Source organism: Humulus lupulus, chromosome 1, assembly GCF_963169125.1.
Source record: "Humulus lupulus chromosome 1, drHumLupu1.1, whole genome shotgun sequence".
NCBI lineage: Eukaryota > Viridiplantae > Streptophyta > Magnoliopsida > Rosales > Cannabaceae > Humulus > Humulus lupulus.
Genome location: NC_084793.1, coordinates 127339065 through 127360012, shown reverse-complemented (window position 1 = coordinate 127360012; position 20948 = coordinate 127339065). Strand labels below are relative to the sequence as shown.

General features: G+C 39.2%; 1 protein-coding gene and 1 non-coding gene across 2 annotated transcripts; one reads left to right on the top strand and one right to left on the bottom strand.

Moving 5' to 3' along the window:
• Window positions 1-592: 592 nt before the first annotated feature.
• On the bottom strand, window positions 593-1978 carry LOC133821640 (uncharacterized). Its single transcript, XM_062253815.1, has 3 exons — window positions 1898-1978; window positions 1001-1117; window positions 593-943 (listed from the first exon to the last, which is right to left on the bottom strand). Exons 1-3 carry the CDS (start codon window positions 1976-1978, stop codon window positions 593-595), a joined length of 549 nt encoding a protein of 182 aa, XP_062109799.1.
• A 10699-nt stretch (window positions 1979-12677) lies between these two features.
• LOC133813259 (small nucleolar RNA R71) lies at window positions 12678-12784 on the top strand. The gene has a single exon (XR_009884292.1). It is a non-coding gene; the product is annotated as a small nucleolar RNA R71 (small nucleolar RNA).
• The last annotated feature ends 8164 nt before the right edge of the window (window positions 12785-20948 follow it).

Genomic DNA, 20948 nt, shown 5'->3' with positions numbered 1-20948 from the left:
CTTATACTTTTCCCTAGTAGATTATGTATCTTTTTAAAATGAGTACAGAGCAATTAAACATTCTAGAGCAAATGACTTAGTATACTTTGAGTGCCTTGGTACTAATAGCGAGTGTTACTTGAAAACAAGTACAGAGCAATTAGTTAAACATGTTCTGCTAGTTGTTCACTACCACACTAGCACTTCAATGTTCTAGTGCCACACTATTCATTTCATATTTTCATTTGACATCTCTTTAGTAATTTTAAAGAAAGTACTAAAAAAAAATTCAAGTACTAAAATTTATTTCCAAATAAAGAGCCATTAAGCTCTTACCTTCATATAAAGCATAATCAAGGAGACACTGAAGTCTGATCTATGAATGAAAAATATTGTTGCACCATAAAATTGGAAACAACAAGAAACAAAAAAAGAAAAAAAACAAGCTCAGTAATTCCAGAAAAGAAAAGATTAAAACACATCATAATAATTAAAGTAAAGAGAGACGCACACCGAGCAAAGGATAATGGCAATCCACCGAGAAGAAGCCCAACATCAAGTTCGGCCAGAGTCACTTTGTTTCTCTTTTACGATAGGAGACTTGCAGAGCTAATCAGAGCTTCTTATCCATCTCACCGCTACCATTATTTACATCACTGCCATTTTCAGTCTCATTTCCACTCTTATTCTCTCCCACTCCACCATCTTCATTATCGTTCTCTTCCACTTCTCTCTTCCTATCCTCATCTTCATCCTCATCCTCATCCTCATTTTCATTCTCATTCTCACTCCCATTCCCATACCCATTCTCGTCCTCATTCACATTCTCATTTCCATCGTCACTTCCATTCTGGCTCCCCATTTCTTCTCCACTGAAATACCTGTCGACAACATTTTCCTCATCCTTCTCTTCTTCTTTTTCTTCTTTCTTCTCCTCCAAATCCGGTTTCAGAACCGACTCTTCCTAGTTCTCCTTCAATTCCAACCTCACAAGCTCCTGATGAATAGAAGCTTTGCTTACCTCCTCTTCCTTCTCCTTCTCGACCACCCCAAGACTGAGATCAGAAGTACCAAGATCGGGATCACCATTGTTATTAGAAGAAGAAGAGGAAGATGGTGGCTGATACTGAAACCCTAACTGGGTATCACTTGAGGGATGGTCAGAAGTGTGTTAGAAAACTGTTTAGAGCTTTGGAAATAAACAAGTAGAGGCAAATAAAAAAGTAAGAAGTAGAAGATAATTTGGCTCCAAAATTTTGGTACCACTAATTTTGGTATCGCAAAATTTTTTTCCCACTTGTTATTTTATTATAATACTTTTTCAATACTATTATATTCATATGTTATGGAAAGGGGTATTTGGTGTAGTGATCTATCTCTACTGACAATGCTCTAATCCATCTCCTAGAGACAACCAGTTCCCCAATTGGCAACAAAGTCTGAAAACCCCTAGCATACAAAACACTAGGTCTACACAGCTGGTCTATCACTCTAGTAGACACGAATGAATGAGTAGCTCCCGAATCAATCAATGCAGTATAAGAAGAACCAGCACTAGAAATCTGACCTATCACAACCGAGGGGCTAGCCACTGCCATAATATGAGTCAAGGTGAACACTCTGGCAGGAGCGAGACTGTCACTCTGCTTCGACTCCTCTTTCTTAGCTTGTGGGCAGTCCTTCTTTAGATGATTGGCACTCCCACAGATAAAGCAGGGCCTAATCCTGCACTCACCCAGATGTCGTCACCTGCACCATGGACACACTAGAAAATTCCTTCAGTTGTCACCTCCGCTCTGACGGCCACTAAAAGCACCCCGTGCCCTCCTATCCAAGCTAGGAGGAACAAAAGAATCTGGGGCCTTTCTCTTCTACTCACTAGAACCACTACCCCGACTAGATCAAATAAAGGAGGCACCTTCCTCATAGTATCGCGCCTAACAACGCTCTCTTTCCATATCTGATCCTCGACCACCTCAGTTCTAAGGGCATTATCCATTACTTGGGCATAAGTAGTAGTCTCTAGATCCAAAGTAATCTTCACATCACGAGCGATCATAACATTCAACCCTCGAAAAAATCTATCCCTTCTTGCGCATCAGTCGGCACAAAATCCGACGCAAACTTCACCAATCAGTAAAATCTCAAGGCATACTCAGTAACTGTCAACAATTTATGAGTCAGGTTGATGAGCTCGTCAACCTTTGCAGCTCGGAAAACAACACTATAATATTTCTCATTGAAGATGTTTATGAACTTTTCCTAAGTCATAACTCCCACATTCCTCCTCTGAGTCACTACATCCCACCAGATGCGGGCATCTTCTCTGAACATGTAGCTGGCATAAGTTACCCTCTCGTTTCCTTCCACCCCCATAAAATCCAGCATGGAGGAAACCATATTCATCCACTGCTCTGCCCGCAGTGGGTCTGGTCCACCCTCGAAGGTGGGAGGATGCTGCCTCCTGAACCTCTCATACAAAGGTTCCCACCTGTTCTCCATAACATGCTGAACCGGCACTGGCGCCAAAGCCTGCTGAAATAACAACCCAGTGGCCTAAGGAGGGGCCTGCTGCCTTAACTGTCAAAGTTCTTCCTCTATTAGTTGCAGTCTCGCTTCCATTTCGGCAAACATCTGTTGCCAATTCTGTGGGGCAGGTGAAGGGTCCTGACCTTGGTTGCCATCCTCTGCCCTGCTGCCGCGGAGTCTCGATGATTGTCGAGGCATCACAGCAATATTCCTTCAATCAACGACGTCGCTGATCAAGCATGATAACAACATCCAAAACCACCTCCCATCACATCAGCCAACTGTAAACAACAATCAACATAATATACAAATATCATATAACACTCGACAGGCCATGCCCTAGCATCATGCATATATTAACCCATTCATCATGCTCTATATAAAATAAGCAGGCAAACAGGGCAGCTAGCTCATATTCAAGCATATAATTCAATCATTACCAACCAACCCTGAGTTGAGCTTGTCACTAACAACGAGCGTACATGTTCGGTCAATCTCTAGGAGTAATAAAACTTGGCTCGCTCTGATACCAAGTTGTAACGCCCTACTTCCTTAGAGTCGTTACTAAGTGAGTTTAAAATGTGCAATTAGCTCGCTAATCAAGGTTTTAAGATGAAAGTGTAGTCAAACCATAACAGAAGTCACATACTTTGAAAATAATTCCATTCATTGAATATTATAAAGCGTTTAACATTTGGGATCCCAAAATACCGTTTAGATATATTTACAGTTCCAAAATATGATTAAAGTCGACTAAAGACAAAAATCGATTTAATACAAACATCTCCCAAAAATACCCTTGGCCGTGGCAGCCAGGCAGGCCAAACATATACGCGTCGCTTCACGCTCTCCGTACTTATGGCTGGTCGACTTTTCCCTTGCCCTTACCTACACCATAGAGCACCTGTGAGCCGAAGTCCAGCAAGAAAAATTACACAAGAAAAGAGCATATGCATATCTATCATTCAACATATAATCAAGCCGCCAACAGGCTAAACACATACGGCCATGCCGTCCAAGGTGCTTTACCAGGCCCTGGGTTTGCGGTCTACACCGTGAGGATATCACAGGTATCATATAAGGTCTCACCCTGGCAACTTGCACTCCACGTGCTGAACGCTGCTCCCAGCCCCTTGCCGTACTCGACCTTGACGTTCTCGACCTTCGCCATTCCCGGCCCTCGCCATTCTCGACCTTCGTCGTTCCTGGCTCTTGCCGTTCATTCACATATATGCACACATAGCATAATTAAACAAATACTTAAACATGTATTAACATAATCAATGGGGCTACACCCTGCAACATAAACATATAGGGTCGTGCCCTGCAACACAAACTATAGGGCCTCGCCCTGCTCTACGAGTACAATAGTTTTCTTACTTGTGTCCTGAGCTTTCCAAGCACTGATGTCCCGAGCACAGTCCCCTAGTCCTAGCTTCTCTAAAAACCTAGTCACAATATATCAATAGTATCCATCCATCAAGTTCTAATCCATTAAATAACTTAGGGTCATAATTCTAGTCTCCGAGACCTTGAATTCTATCAATCTAGGTGATAAAATCCATCCTGAGCCTTAACTTTTGGATTCCCAAGCCTAAAACCTCCTTGAAGCCCAAAAACACACTAAGTGTCATGGCCCCATGAACCCATGCCGCAACCTGCTTCAACCAGAAACCCCCAACCACAAAACAAGGCATGCGCGTCATGGCCCAAGCCAAGGTGTCGCGGCCCGTCCTTCTTCCTGGCCACCAAATTTTTCTAGAGGGTCGCGGCTTTGCAAGAACAATGTCGCGGCCCGAACCTTCAAACCCAGAAAAATCCTCCATTTTTTCCTCCAAAACCAAGCCAACTTACCCCAAAATCAACCCAACGATTCAAGTCAATCATCACTGAATCTTTACTACAATCTCAGCTACAAAACCTAACAAGAATTAACCCCAAACCTCATCTAAAAATCAAGAATGATTCTTCACCTAGCTGACATGCAAAACCTTGAAATACCAACAGAAAACTCAACATAACTCAGATAATTAAGTGCTAGAATCCTTTCCTCAATCTGATAAGTTGGCCCTGAGCTAATCCTCAATCACAGCCAGCTTCAACTCCTAACTTGATCTTCAAAGTTCCCCCCTTGGTATGGTTTAGAGAAAAAGAGAGAGAAGAGGATGCTTGGGTCGGTTTCCCTTAGGTTCTGAATACTTATTTTGTTTGTTTTTTCTTAAATCTATGAGGTTACCTCACAGGCTCGAGGTACCAAAAACGTCCCCGAGGCAAAATGGTAAATTTCCCTGATATTCCCTCCTAAACGCTCTAACTTCAATTATACCTCCAAATATTTATTTCTGTAACCTGATAACTACATAAAACGTCCAATGCCCGAAATACCCCTCGACTTGCCCCGAGTCGGGTATTCGACCTCGTTATGACTTTCTAGCTAACTGGTCTCTAGGACTGTTTCAGATCGTGCAACACAAATATATCATACATATATCACAATAATTACATTTATGCCCTCAACAACTAAAATTACAAACATGCCCCTAACAACCAAACGAGGCCCACATGCATATTTAATTCACCTAAACATGCATTTCTAATCACATATTCATCAAATTCACACATTAAGATAATGAATCACTTATTGCTCTCAAGGCAGGCTAATCAAGGCCTTAAGCCTTATTAGCAAATTTGGGATGCTACAGAAAATATGGCTACCGCCTCCCTTAGCACCCAGAACTGCTCGATCGACCAAATAAGTTGACCTCTTATGTTGATCATCCATTCGATGTGCTCACATATAGCAGACCTCTATCTGAGGACTGAAATCATTTCGTCACTACAATTTACCTTCATCTATTCGAACCCTTGAGATCCCAAGGATCTCTTCAAGAAGTTTCTTTCAAGAAGTTTTAATTACTGGAGGCATAGGAAAAGGTCTACAAACATAGTACTAGAAAATAAAGAAAACAAAACGAGTAGGAAAATATACTTATGAAATGGTGAGATGAGGCTTTCCTAGTCTTTAGTATGTATGCTGAGGAATTCCTTTAAAAATGAACGATCTGTCTCTAAATACCATTTTTAAACACCCTATCTTGTCTAACTTTGCAAAAATACTATTTTAATACTTATTTAGGAAAATTTCCAATAATAGTTGAAAAGTTAAGTGGGGCCTTATTAAAATGATGCAATACGGGCACATGTGTTTAAAAACAAAATTAAATGTATTTATGCAGTTTATAGAAAATAAATACAATCACACAGAATTTTAAAATAAAACAAACTAGATAAATCATTATTCTATGGCGTTTTTGGATCGTCCCCGAGGGCCATGCACATGTGGCGCCTATCTTAAAACAAGTTGCAATTATTTCTATTTTCTAGCATAATACATACACAAAATCATGCTTGCAAGTCTCGCATAAAATCATGGAAAGTAATGTCATTACACATAACAATCTTAAAGGTCTTCAAACAATGACATTAAACTTACTCAATTAACATATAATTATGTGTAAAAGTGCATTTGCATGTAACATGCATACGTGGGACCATTGTTGAAAACTAAATCAAAGTTGAATATATCATACACTTTACTTATTGACAATTTTCACAAAATTTAAACAAGCATTATTAAACTTTAATTAATTCCCCATTAATTTCCTAACACGCTTGCTACCATTTTGTCACCTTAAAAAAAATTCCAAAACACATGCATTAAGATTTAATTCCAAAATCCAATTCAAACTTAACAAAATAATCGTGGTCTAAATTGTCAATAGGTGGATTAGTTATCCAAGTATGGGCGACCATAGACTGTAAAAGGAGGATGGTGACCAAACCCAAGGGAGAGGACCCGTTTGTGTTGTGGGTGTTGTGGACGGGCCTCTCGTTCCTATGATCTTAGCACTGAAGGCTAAAGACCTATAGAAAGGAGGTTGCATAGAATTCCTAGAAAGCGTAGTGGATACCACCAGGGAGGTGCTAGTCGGGCTGGCAGAGACCAGATTGGTCTGTGAGTTTTTATATGTGTTCCCAAAGGATCTACTGGGGTTACCGCCACATCGAGAGATTGAGTTTATCATTGAGATGGCACCAGGAACAGAACCAGTATCTAGAGCACCATAAAGAATAAATCCTGTAGAATTGAAGGAATTGAAGGTACAATTACATGAGTTACTTGTTTTGCGTTTCATTAGACCCAATTTCTCACCATGGGGTTAAACAAGATTGAGGTGGCACCGGGAACAGAACCAATATCTATAGCACCATAAAGAATAAATCATGCAGAATTGAAGGTACAATTACATAAAAAAAAAAGGATGGGACGTTGAGAATGTCCATTGACTACAGGGAGTTAAACAAGTGAACTATGAAGAACAAGTATCCATTGTCAAGGATTGATGACTTGCTTGACCAGTTGCAGGGTAAGACAATATTCTCAAAGATTGATCTTCGATTTGGCTATCACCAGCTGAAGATCAAAGATGAGGATATCTTGAAGATAGCCTTTCGCACGAGGTATGGGAATTATGAGTTTCTGTTCATATCCTTTGTATTGACAAATGCCCGGGAAGAATTTATGGATTTGATGAACAAGGTGTTCGAAGACTTGTTTGACAAGTTTATGATTGCCGTTCTCAATGATATGCTGATCTACTCTCAGTTAGAGGCATAGCACGAGCAACACCTCGGATTGGTGCTAAAAATATTGAGGGAGCATAGGTTGTATGCCAAGTTTAAGAAGTGTGAGTTCTGGTTTCCTCAGGTGACATGTATTGGTCCCATTGACAGTAAGGATGAAATTATGGTAGATCCAACCAAGAATGGCCAAGTCCCAGGAGTGCCACCGAGATTAGGAGTTTAGCAGGATACTATCAGCACTTCGTTGAAGGATTCTCAAGGATTGCTACACCATTGACTGAACTAACATGCAAGAATTTGAAGTTTGTTTGGTCTGATAGATGTGAGAACGGTTTCTAGGAATCCTTAACTGTGGGTCAGGATCAGGTTTCTAGGAACTGAACATTTTCCTCGAGCTAGAGATTGAATCAGAAGGCGATCTAGCCATCACATGTCTCAAACAAGGTTATTGTCCTGAGAGGCAATCTGGAGATTATATGGTTTTTATACTGCCAAGTCTAACTCGAGCTGCTGACATCAAAGTTAGCTAGATGTCCTACTCACATGATTTCTCCATGTGTTTATTTTCCAGTTGTACCCCTTGGCTGAATGATTGAATCCATTCTTATTTTGGGGTACAACACTCTACAATCCAAGAAAGGCCATTGTTGTGAAAAAAGCCTTGAGCCGGAGAGGTCCGGGACAGATGTTCAGTTTGAAGCAGATATCAGGGCAATTGGAAGAGGGTATTCCTAGAGTTGGGATAGAGTTCATCGTAGGTCGGCTAGCCAATATCACCCATCAGTCTACACTTCTTGAGAGGATAAGAAAAGCATAGAGGAACGATCCCCAGTTAGAGAAGGACAGGGGGACATTCTAGCTAGAGTTGCTAAGGACTTTGTTATTGCTGAGATAGGTATGTTGAGTTACAAGGATCAAATTTGTGTTCCGATGAATGCTGGTATTAGACAAGAGATTATGGATGAGTCTCATACCACTCCTTATTCATTGCACCCAAGCATAACAAAGATGTATCAAGATCTAAAATCTTTGTATTGGTGGCCAGAGATGAAGAAAGATTTAGTTGAGTATGTGGCAAAGTGCCTAACTTTTCTGCAAGTGAAAGTTGAACACTAGAGGCCATCGTGGTTATTGCAGGCATTAGATATTCCTGAGTGGAAGTGGCAGGACATCACCATGGACTTTATAGGTGGATTTCTTGGGATGGCGGGTCAACAAAACCTGGTATGGGTGATCGTGGATTGATATACCAAGTCAGCTCACTTTTTGCGACTGAGGACGATTTTCACGGTGGATCAATATACGAAGTTGTATGTGAGGGAGATTGTACATATCCATGGGGTTCCAAAATCCATAGAATCATATCGGAATCCCATTTTAACCTTCAAGTTTTGGGGAAGTCTACAGAAGGCTATAGGTACTTAGTTGAAGTTTAGCACAGCTTACAATCCTCAGAAAGATGGACAATCTAAGAGGACTATTCAAATACTAGAGGACATGCTTAGGGCATGTGTATCAGATTTCGAGGGGTGCTGGAGTAATTATCTCCCCTTGATTGAGTTTTCCTGCAGTAACAGTTATCAGTCAACGATTGGAGTGGCTCCATATGAGATGTTGTATGGTAGGAAATGTAGATCACCCATTCATTGGGATGAAATGGGTGAGATGAAATATTTTGGTCAAGAAGCAGTGCAGATGACCTTTGTTCCTGCGCCGCAGCCCGTGACAAACCTCAAAAAATAGGCTTTTTGCCTTGGACCTATTCGCGACTCAACATCATAGCTCTGCGACCCTTAACAACCTCTTCAATTTTTGTGATTTTCGTCCGGAAAATTCACCAAAGCCTTAAAATTGCTTGAGGATTCATCTTTTCAAGGAATCAACACCAAAAAGCATATTTTTCATCATATTTCTACCAATTTTCTCCAATTGTTGATTTCCTTTATTTATAAGCTAAAACATGAAAACAAACAAAAATAAGCATAATACCGCACTAAACAATAGAAAAACTTAATAAAAACCACCTAAAACACAACCTAAACACAACACAAAACTAGACTTAACAAACTCCCACAAACTTAACATTTACTCGCCGTTGAGTAAAGAACTCTAAACACTCTAAAAATACAATAAACAAACTCTAAAATTAATCATGTAATTAACAATTGATCTAGCCTAAAAAATCATGAATATCATGCAATATCATCATTAGAACATTATATCCATCATTTTACAATCCAGAATTTCAAGTAAAATATTTCTCAAATTCACTTAGAAGCATCAATACATATGACAACCAAATCATGATTAATGAATAAAGAAGTACTCAAATCGGTTTACACAAACCGAATTCACACCAGTGGTCAATCGAGTCCATAATCGCATAGGCTTGCGAAGTTACTATTCTACACTAATTTAGACTAAATCATTCTTGAGAATCACAAGGACTTTTCAAGGTTATCACGAACGACTTAGGTGAAGGTGGGTGAAAAAGTCACTTAAGCCCAACCTACCACAAGTATATAAATCAATCATACCAATATACAACTTTACAATCCACAATCAACCCTTCATTACCTCCTGTTCATTGCTCGAGAGTGATTTATCATAATTGAACCAAATATATATTTTTTGTTTTTGTTTTTGTTTATTTATTTCTTTTTCTTTCAGAAGATGTATACTTTCCCCAAACTTATTTCCTTATTGCTCACGAGAAGTAACATTGAAATATAATCTATATATATATATTTCTTCTTTTCTTCTCTCTCTCTCTACAAACCATTCCCAACACAATACATTCCCAATTACATATTATATACTCATGGTAGTCAACGCAAAATGAATATAATTAAGATTGATAAAGCTCAAAATATGGTACAAAAAATGAAAAAGTTTATTTAAAGCTCAAACGGGTTAACTATGGATATCAAATTGTAAAGGTCGGCTGTAAGGCTCAAACGTTCCAACAAAATGCCTTAATCATCTTCCTAGACATACAAAGTCTCAAAAATTTTGTCTCGAATAGTAAACAAGCAAGTTCTATAATTTTCCAACATCTTTCCTCAAACCAAAGATTCAGCAATGCATAAACCACTTCATTGAGTACAAGAAATTCAACAATCATGATCAGGCTTTCATCTTTATTAATAACCACAAGTAAACTCAAGAAATATCGAACTTAAGAACACAGATTTTTTTTCATAGCATATTTTTCAGTTCCATCAAATTATATCACAATGTATTCATTCAATCTCATCGAATATCATTATCAGCTTGATTCACTAAACACGATACTCTAAACATTCTAGACTTAATAACACTATAAATAAAAAAACTAACCAGCTACAATACACAACTAAAACACAAAACAAACTACTCAATATATACAAAATGAAAGTAAATCTCCTCCCCCAAACAAAATATGAACATTGTCCACAATGTTCAAAATAAAAGCAAAGTGAAGAAGACTTAGCGGGGAGCAAATGCAAATCAAAAGGGTGCTGGAGGTGGGAACATGGGCACTTCATACGCAGCGCGTAGGCATTTTCCCCTGGAGCAAAATTCTTCTTTTTTTTGTTTATTTTTTTTTTCACGATTTTCACAGTTTAAAAATAGAAGAAAAATTACAGAATAAATATTCAACCAAAAAACTAAGCAAATAAAAACAACAAACAAACAGTTCCCATTAATAAAAATTAAAAACTAAAGAAAAATTCAAAGGAACCATAGGATACCTCCCAAATGCGCTGTCATTAACGTCATTTAGTCGGAAGCTAACCTTATTATTAAATTCAAGTCAGATCCAAGCCACCTCTCAAGTCCTTGAGAGCAATAGTGTGATAAGAAGACATTCGTTTCTTGATATTGAAAACTGTTGGGACTTTTCATCGCTTATGTAATAGTTGAGCTTTCCCACTAACTAACATTTTCAAACGATGATGCACTGTTCGACTACCAACTTGAGCAATGGCCTTTCTCTTGGTAACTTCCACCTTACTACCACCTCCTGTTATCAAATCCACTCTAGAACATATTGGAATTTCAGTTGCTGGAAAAACATTAAATGTTATCTCATCATGTTGCACGCGCAGTTTATACTCCCATTTTTGTACATCAATTAGCTCTCTTCCGGTAGCAAAAATGGCCTCCCAAGAATAATTGGAATATTTTCATCTTCCTCTATATCAACAATAATAAATTCTACAGGAAAGATGAATTTTTCCACTTTCAGCAATATATACTCAATCACTCCCCGATGATGTTTAAGTGAACGATCAGCCATTTGTAGGTACACAGTAGTAGGGCGAGCTTCTCCCAATTTCAACTTGCGTAAGATCGATAGAGGCGTTAGATTCACATAAGCCCCTAAATCACATAAAGTGCTTGTCACCATTGAACCCCCTATAGAGCATTGAATAGTGAAACTGCAAGGATCTTTAAGTTTTGGCAGTAATTTCTTTTGCAATATTGCACTGCACCCCTTAGTAAGCACATCTACTAAAGCACCTCGGCAAATGGAATATCTATGTCAAGCTTTTAAAAAACTTCTAAAAATTTAGCAAACTACTTGTCAAGATTGTTTTTTTGGAGCCTCTATGGTAATGGAATTTTTATATGGTGCTCAAAACTCACTGGTGACTTGTTCTTCTAAAGGTTCTAAGTAACCTTTTCTTCTACCTTACCCTCTTATTACAAACTCCATTTTCAGTGGAAGACTAGATTTCTCAACCAACTTTTCCAACTCATTACCGCCTCTCAAGAAGATCACATTGCAAGTCTTCTTAGGATTCACCTCAGTATTACTTGGAAAATTTCCTTGAGGTCTGCTTTGTAAAAAAAAATTCCTATTGATCCACTTTCATTTCAAGATTTATGATGGATGACCGAGTTGCAATCATAAACTAAGCTTGGGAGTTTTTCAAGGTCAACAGTGAAGCTTGTAACTCATTTGGCTTCTCTTCAAGATTTGGTGGCCTAGGTGGTGGCGATGGAGGTTGAGGCGTATTCTGTTGAGATTGAGGTTGGAATTGAGGTTGTTGGCCCTGATTATTTCTCCATGAAAAATAGGGTGATTTCTCCACCTTGGATTAAATGAATTGGAGAAAGGATTGTTGGCTTGCCTATTAAAATTACTCATCATGTTAACATGCTCCATAGGGATGGTGTTATTGAACTTTGTTGTCATACACTACTCAAATTGGTGAGGTCCACCACAAATTTCACACCCTGTCTGTAACTGAATGGCAATGGCTTATATTGTATTATGCTGCAATTGCTTAGTCAATGTCACAACTTAAGCAGTCAAAGTAGTGATTGCATCTAATTCATGAACCCCAACTACCTTTTTGTTACTAGTTTCATGCTCATCAGATCTTTGATGATTGTTTGTTGCCATATCTTCCAAATACTCATATGCCTTGTTGGCACTTTTACTCATAAATTCCCCTCCAGCAGCAGCATCAATTATGGTGTGAGTAGTATCGCACAATCCATTGTAAAAGTTGTGGAACAACATCCACTTTTCAATGTTGTGATGAGGACACCTTCGCAACAGTTCCTTGAACCTCTCCCAAGAGTCATATAAAGATTCCTCCTCAAGCTGGTAAATATTATTGATTTTCCCCCTTAATCTAGCAGCCTTTGATGGAGGAAAGAACTTGGCAAGGAATTTATGAGCCAAATCCTCCAACTATTTATAGAATTGGATTGAAGGAAGTGCAACCAACTTTTAGCTATATCCTGAAGCGAAAATGAGAATAGCCTCAACCTGATTGCATCGTCACTCACCCCATTATACTTGAACGTTGCACATAGCTCCAGAAAAATAGTTAATTGCATGTGAGTTTCTTCTGAAGGTAAGCCACCAAATTGCACGATGGATCGCACCATTTGTAAAATCGCCAGCGTAATCTCAAAGATATTAGCCTCTGTGGTTGGTGGTCGTATACAAGTTTCCACTCCCGTAACAGTTGGGAGTACATAATCTCGTAGGCTTCTCACAATGGGATTCTGAACTCGTCCTTGCACCACTTGTGGCACCCCACCATTCAACCCATCATTTTGTGCCATAACCACAGTCTGACGATTCATTCTCTTTTTTCTACAGCTCTGTCTTCATGCTTTCTCAATCTCACAATTAATAGGAACAAGGTTGTCTGGTCCTCTTCTGCTAAGCATATAACAGTATTACCTGAGAAATGGCAAAGGAATGCACACAAAACAAGTTAGAAACAATACAAATAACAACAAAATTAGAAATAGAATTAATTATATTGATAATTTCGTGTCCCCCGCAACGGCGCCAAAAACTTGTTGCGAATATTAAAGCTATGCAAGTGCACACAGTCGCAATTTGTAATAATTTTTTGGTAAGACCAAGTATCATCCCACAATGACTGAATTATCATTTCCAAATAATTAATTCTTAGTTTCTATTTGGTTAACGAAAATTGGTTTTGTATCTTGAGAATTAAAAACGGTAAAGCTACTAAAAATAATGCAAGATTGTAAGAACATAAACAAGGATAAAATTCCAAGGATTTAAACAACGGGATTCATCTACAATCATTCCTATCAATCACCAACACAATATTAAAAACTCTTATTCTTATTAAGCTAACAAGTTTTCAAGGTATTTTATTAGGAATTATAAAACTCAAGCTAATTGTGAACTTTTTATATTTCTATGGTAAATTCAACAATTAGGAGGCAATGAATTTAAAACCTAGATGTTACACAAATAACCTAAATACTTTCTTTCTAGATTAAATATATGATGTTTCGATCAAAGCTTGTTTAAATTTCACTTTTTAGAATTTCAATTCAAACACAAATACATAATGAAATAATATGGCCAATCACATTTCATACATTAAAATAGATTGAGACAAGCTTAATAGACGAAGAAGAAAAATACTAATATTGCTTTAGATCATCAAAGGAGTTCAAGAGAATCCATTAAAAACCCTAATAAATATTTAGTTCAACATTGTCATTCTAAACATAAACAACAATTAAAAATAACATAGAATTAAAAGGCAATAGAAAAAGAATTGTAGAGAGCGAATGGAGATGCTCCATGGCGTATTCCTTGCTTCGCAATTCGTCCTCCTCTCCCTTTCTGATTACTCCATCTTGAAATTAGATCTAAGAACCTAATTTTTATTTCTTTCTTTTGCAACGCGGGTCGCGGCCCACCTATTCCAGCACCGCAATCCATGTCTAAATTATAGCTGGGCTTCGATCAGGCGGGCCGCTGTCCAACCCCTTCAGTGTCGCAGCACGTGTAAATGTTATGGATAGACACACTCATTAGAGTAGCGGCCCGTGTCAAACCATGAATAATAGGCTTTCTGCATTGGACCTGGCCACAGCTTAGCATCATAGCGCCGCGACCCTTAACAACTTCTTCAATTTTTGTGCTTTTGGTCCCGAAAATTCATCGAAGACATCAAAATTGCTTGAGGATTCATCTTTTCACGGAATCAACACCAAAAAGACAATATTTCATCATTTTATTGCCAATTTTCTCCAATTGTTCTTTTCCTTTATTTATAAGCTAAAACCTAAAAACAAACAAAAACAAGCATAATACTGCACTAAAACAATAGAGAAACTTAATAAAAACTACCTAAACTACAACCTAAACACAACACGGAACTAGACTCAACAAACTCGAGGTAAGAAAACTGGCACATGCACTAAGTGTGAGTCTTGAGCCCTTACTATAGGGCACGGGTATGAACGTGCCATGAATCATTTTAAAGCTAAATGTCTACCCTATATAAGCCCTTGTTGATATAACTTCTTGTATTGATTGGTTGTAGTTTTGATTGATCAGTCGGGAGTCGTAATTGGCACTACATGCATAATGTAGGCCGTAGTGGCGGGGCCATTATAGGGATGCGATAAGCATCTACTCGGCATGAGTAGTTATACTTGTTCAAAGATGAATGAGAATTTTCTTGTGATTATAAAGCATGCATTAGATATTAATATTTAACTTAATATATGTTCTACTTTTTTTGGGGGTTTTCTTTCTAATCCTAGGCTCACGGGTGTTTTGTGGTGCAAGTAAGGGCAAAGGGAAATTGGACCAGCCATAAGTTAGAGAGCTCTAGGGGCGACGTGTACATTCTCATTCTGCTCGGCCACCACGGTTGTAATGCCCTACTTCCCTTAGAGTCACTACCAGGTGATTTTAAAATCTGCCATTAGCTCGCTAATCGAGGTATTAGACCAAGAAGTGTGGTTAATTAAAATGAAAACTCATTTAAATAAGATTTTGGGGTAAGAGGTTGGCCATTCATTTAAATCATGAAAAGGTTATATTGGGATCCCAAAATACTGTATAGAAACATATTTACAACTAAAAAAGTTACTTTACAGTCGACCTAAGCGACAAAATCAACATTTATAACCCGCTTCACAAAATACCCCAGTCGTGGCGACCAGGTAGGCCAAACATGTATGAATCGCTCCAGGCCCTCCAACTCATGGTCGATCTACATTTTCCTTGCCCTTACATGCACCATAGAGCACCCATGAGTCGAAGCCCAGCAAGAGAACCTCAAAGCACAACATACAATAATTTATCCCAACGCATAAATACTTAATCAAAGGCAATAAACAATCTACAAATTATTATTGAAATACACGATGGCCCAACATCATAGCAGTATAACAACACATAAGTACAACAACATAGCATCATAGCAGTATAACAACACATAAGCACAATAGCATAACATCTTAGTAGTACATTATCACAGCAGCAGTCTCCTCCGCTCGGGGTGCGTGTTCAAGGCACCAAGTCTGCGGTCTATACCGAGCGGGTGTCTACAATGCCCTTAGAGGGTCTCTCCCTAGCGGCCTACATTAAGCATGATTCATGCCGATCCCGGCCCCTTGCCACTTCTGGATTTTGTCGCTTCCGGCTCTTGCCACTTGTGGCTCTTGCCGCTTTCGACACTTTTCAATCAATTACAATCACATGTATAACATAATAGGTATAATCAATACACACAGCACTACACACCACATAGTTCTATGGGTACAAATAATTCTCTTACCTCGTGTCCCGAGTAGACTATCAAAAGTGATCGTGAGTAAGATCCCTAATCCTGAGCCTGAGCGATAAAACCTAATCCTAATGCCATAATAAATAGATATTCATCAATCCCTAATCAATTAAAAAATTCATATTAAAATACTAGCTTTCGAGACCTCGAATTCTACTAAACCGGGTAGTAGAATCCTCCCTGAGTCTTAACATTTGTGTTCCTAAGATTAAAACATTCAAGTTTTCCTTTTTCCTAATTTAAGCTACGGCATGCCCCTTAGGGTCGCTGTGTGCCTAAAGGTCAGAGAGAAAATCCCTCTCTACTGAAAGACATTGGCCGCGACGCGCCTCACTTGCGCCACGGCACTTGAGCAAACTCAGACACTTCTCCAGCCATTTCAAACACACAAGTCGCAGCGCCTGAAGAACAGGGTCGCGGCTCGAGCCCCCAGACCCAGAAATCCCATGCATTTTTCTCAGCCCAACCTATATATTCTCAACCCATTCAACTCTAAACAACATCTAAACCTAGAATTAAGTCTGAAATTCACATCAATACAACATAACACTATTACCCCAAAACATCTCTCATAACCCATTCAAATCCCAAAATCAGACTTCACGTTTGAAACTCAAGGAAGCTTCTAACTACAGCAGAATTATCAAAGAAAACATAGATAATTCTTACCTCAATGATGAATTCAATCTCTCAATTGCTGCTAACTATATCTAGACTTCACTTTCCTTCAATCCTCAATCCTCCTCCCTCAATTTTCAGAAGAAAACTTCCTTAGATTTGAGAGAGAGAGAGAGAGAGTAACAATTGAGAGAGAAAAGGGAAGGGTGAGAGGATTCGACTTCTTTCTGAGTGTTCTAAAGAGATAGGTCCAACCAAGTCCACCCCTTAACCCCCAAAATGACCAATTTACCGCTATGCTAACTTTGGTCACTTAAATTCCTCCAAGGGCAATCTCATCATTTGCCACATCCCGCTAATTCCTCAAGTATTCCTATAATTCTCCATTTAATTCTGTGACATACCTAACAGACATTAAATCACTACCCGTTATCTGGTAATCCCAATCACATACTATGTTCCCAAAATATCCTTAGGCTCACCCCGAGCCGGGTATTCGACCCCGTTGTGACTATTTTGCTATTCCAGTCCTTAGGACCATCTCATATCACACGTCGCAAATATATCACCACAATCTTGTGGTATCACATACAACATTCATATAATTCACATTTATGCCATCAACGAGCCAAAATTACAATTATGCCCATATTAATAAAAATGGGCCCACATGCATATTTAATTCACCTAAACATGCATCTATAATCACACAATCATTCCATCCACATATTAACATAATTAAAACAATTATTGCCCTCCTAGCACGCTAATCAAGGCACTAATTCTTATTAGCAAATTCGAGGTGTTACAACTATCCCCTCCTTATTAAAATTCCATCCTCGAAATTTATTCAAACATCTCAGGATACCGATTCTGCAAACTTGACTAAAACCCCATAATCAGGTCCTTTACCTTGCCACTACTTGCAACACCATCACACGAAGGCTAGTCTTAATTTGCATGACTTTATCTCTAATGTCTCGAGTTCCCCTGGCTTTTCCTTGAATAATCAATTTCCTTAAAACCATAGGGCCCCTTCGCTCGGTCAGGGGTAGTATTCACACTTCCTCCCTTAACATTAGCCACTAGCAATAACTCATAAGCCTTTACCCATGCTGGGGTAGGGCTAACCATAGGCCCCTAGCTTAGCATTTATTAGGATCTATCATATCTATCCCAATTTAGGGTCAACATTTCTTCCTCATTTCCTACACTCTTTTACCCTTCTTAGTCCATAATATTCAGAGAAGCACAAAGTCTCCAATCCTAGAATCCTATGTTTCCATACTCACATCTGCGAACTTTATATCCTTCAGTAAAGTAAACACCCAAAACCAAAGTTACTCTTTCGGGTTATATATTGTCTAAAGATACCCATTAATTCCAAATTCCAACCTTATACTCATTACCCTCTATGACCCACTTCCCGAACATGGGAACCTAAGGGTATCAATCTAAAATTGTCGATTTTGGTATCCAATGGGGACGTACGGTCTCCTTTCATACACACTCCCTCCTTTGATATCTCATTCATGCCAACCATAGTGTATTAACCCAATAGGTCAAGTCATACCTTTTCACATCCAGTCACCTCATTTGCAGTATGAGGTGATCCACCATTAGGATACCCTAGAGTCATAATAGCCCTTTCGATTTCTAATTATCATCTCTCACTTACCAAAAGATTAGGTTGTGTGCCTCCCTATATTCAACTCCCTGGATACAATAATCATAAAGGGGTAACCTAAGGCTCGTCCCGTATCTTCCCCTCAACATCAACACTCATCGGGTCACTCATTCAATTCACATATCTTAACCCATTTGTGTTAAGGCGGTAGAATTCTTAACAATTCCTACAAGATCTTCTTCCAGTGTTTCACTATTTATTCATAGAGGTATATCTATTACTCATCAATTACAGGTTCTGGGCCAATATCGGTCATTACTCCACCCTATCTGTGGCTAACTTGTAACCCTGTCAACTCGACACCCCATGTAGAACATCTACGCCCTTATCCCTTCTTTTTTTATATAAGGTACAAATGATCACTCTTCCAGTGTATATATGGGCGCACCCTAATTCTTAATGCACTACACTAATATCCCATGTTCTGAGCAAGGACGGTGTTCACCACACCATCTTCCTGTACTAGTTCATTCTGTGCATATCCCAATACCGTAACGTGCGAATCAACCCCTTATTTCAATCTCTGAGAATCTGACACACAACTATCCATTCAGACAAACTTTGGATTTCTATATTATCTTAATCAAGGGTATAAGAATCCCTGAAGATGCTTCAGGCAAAAGTCGAGGTGCCTCACTAGTCTCACCGTGTTTCTAATCCCTAAAGTGTTCCTTTCACGATTGCCTTGTGGTCTCAATCATAGTTGATTCATATGCAATCCCATCACTTCCCATTAGGTGACCTTGAACATCATCTGGAGAAATCATAACTTATCCCATTTGGAGCCTTACCTGTGATCCCTACTTCTTCTATCTCAGTAGTATCAGTACATATATTACTTATATTTTGTTCTTAAATAAAAGTAGTCCAAATCATTCTTGATTGAACTAGATACGACTTATCCAAATAAATCCTTCAATTTTGGCAGTGGATATCTGTTCTTAACAATGACCTATTTGGCTTCCATATACAGTACGTACCCTTGCAGACTTGGTCTTCCCCTTAACCCATTGCGTTGACATGTCCTGTGATAAGATACTTTGTCTAATTATCCTTAAGTTTAAGTAACTCCCTTGAGTGAACCTTTAATTATGGATTCTTAACTAACATCCTTCTTCCGATGTTTCTGATACTAGTTATGTTCTAGGCTTATTACCTTAGCACTCTCCACTTCCTAGTTACAACAACAATCCCAACACATCCTTATAAGCCCATCAGAAATCTCACTAATCGACCTAGTTCCCCTCCGATCTAACTGACGTAATCCTAGTGGGGCCTACCACCATGGCTAGGCATCCCGTAATCGCAATCGAGTCCTCTTATCTTACACCCGAAAGTCACCACTCTATCTCACAGTCCATGGTTATCGCTTATTGGCTAACTAATCCATGGTTAGGACCATACTGAGGTTATCATATAACAGTCCCAACCAATTCTTATAATTAATTTTCTACCCTCAATACACTGTCCCATTCCTTGGAAATTACCCACTTTCCTGACGAACGAGAAATCTCAAGCTCATAACACAATACTCATCTGGTATGTATCACATGTCTATATTTCTACTAAAAGGTACGCAACACCAAACTCAGTCAGTACAATATAAGGAACGAGAATTAGAAGGCCAACCTGTCATTCCAGAGGGGCCATCTTTGGCCTCTGGCTGCCTCCAGGCAGACTCTCGAGCTAAAGTCGAGATATCTGTACTTCTTGATTATTTTGTCTTTATATCAGACAATGCTTCATGATGTGCCCAACTATTACACATAGAAAGCATGCTTTCGCTCGGCATTTTCCCAAATGGCGTCTCCCGCACTCGACGCGCAATTGATAACTTTTCCAGACCTCATCGCCACCCTTGTGGCTACCCTGAACATTATGACCCCTCATGTCAGGACCAAGAGTGGTAGAACTATCAAGGGTCTTTCTTTTCTGACTACTGGGTCCTTCGCCTCTACCTGCTCCTACAAATGGGGGTACCCTTGCCTGAGTTTCCTACCCTACGGCACCCTCGCTCCATATCGCACCTTCTGTGTCCTCTATGGCAAGGGCCTTTCCTACCACCTAAGCATAGGTGGAAATCTCATGAACTGGAGTGACCCTAACTCTATGGGTAACCCCAGGGTTCAACCCTCGAATGAATTGTTCCTTTCGAGCTACATCTGTCGGTACCAAATTAAATGCGAACTTGGGTAACCCATCAAATTTGTGGACATACTCTATCACCATCTTACTGCCTTCAACCAAATTCATAAAGACATTAGTCTTCGCAATTCAGACTGCGTCACCATAGTACATCTCGTTGAACAAGTGCCTAAACTCCTCCCAACCAATCATAACCATATTTCGGGTCTGGGATACAACTTCCCACCATGTTCTTGCATCCTCCCATAGCATGTACGTGGCTGAAG

What these genes read in the sequence shown, in the direction of transcription:
- LOC133821640 (XM_062253815.1), bottom strand. Translation starts at nt 1,978, where the DNA reads ATGGATAATGCCCTTAGAACTGAGGTGGTCGAGGATCAGATATGGAAA. An exon ending in GGCGCGATACTATGAGGAAG is followed by an intron (nt 1,118 to 1,897) that starts GTGCCTCCTTTA and finishes AGTGATACCCAG; the next exon opens with TTAGGGTTTCAGTATCAGCC. An exon ending in AGAAGGAGAAGGAAGAGGAG is followed by an intron (nt 944 to 1,000) that starts GTAAGCAAAGCT and finishes AAGGAGAACTAG; the next exon opens with GAAGAGTCGGTTCTGAAACC.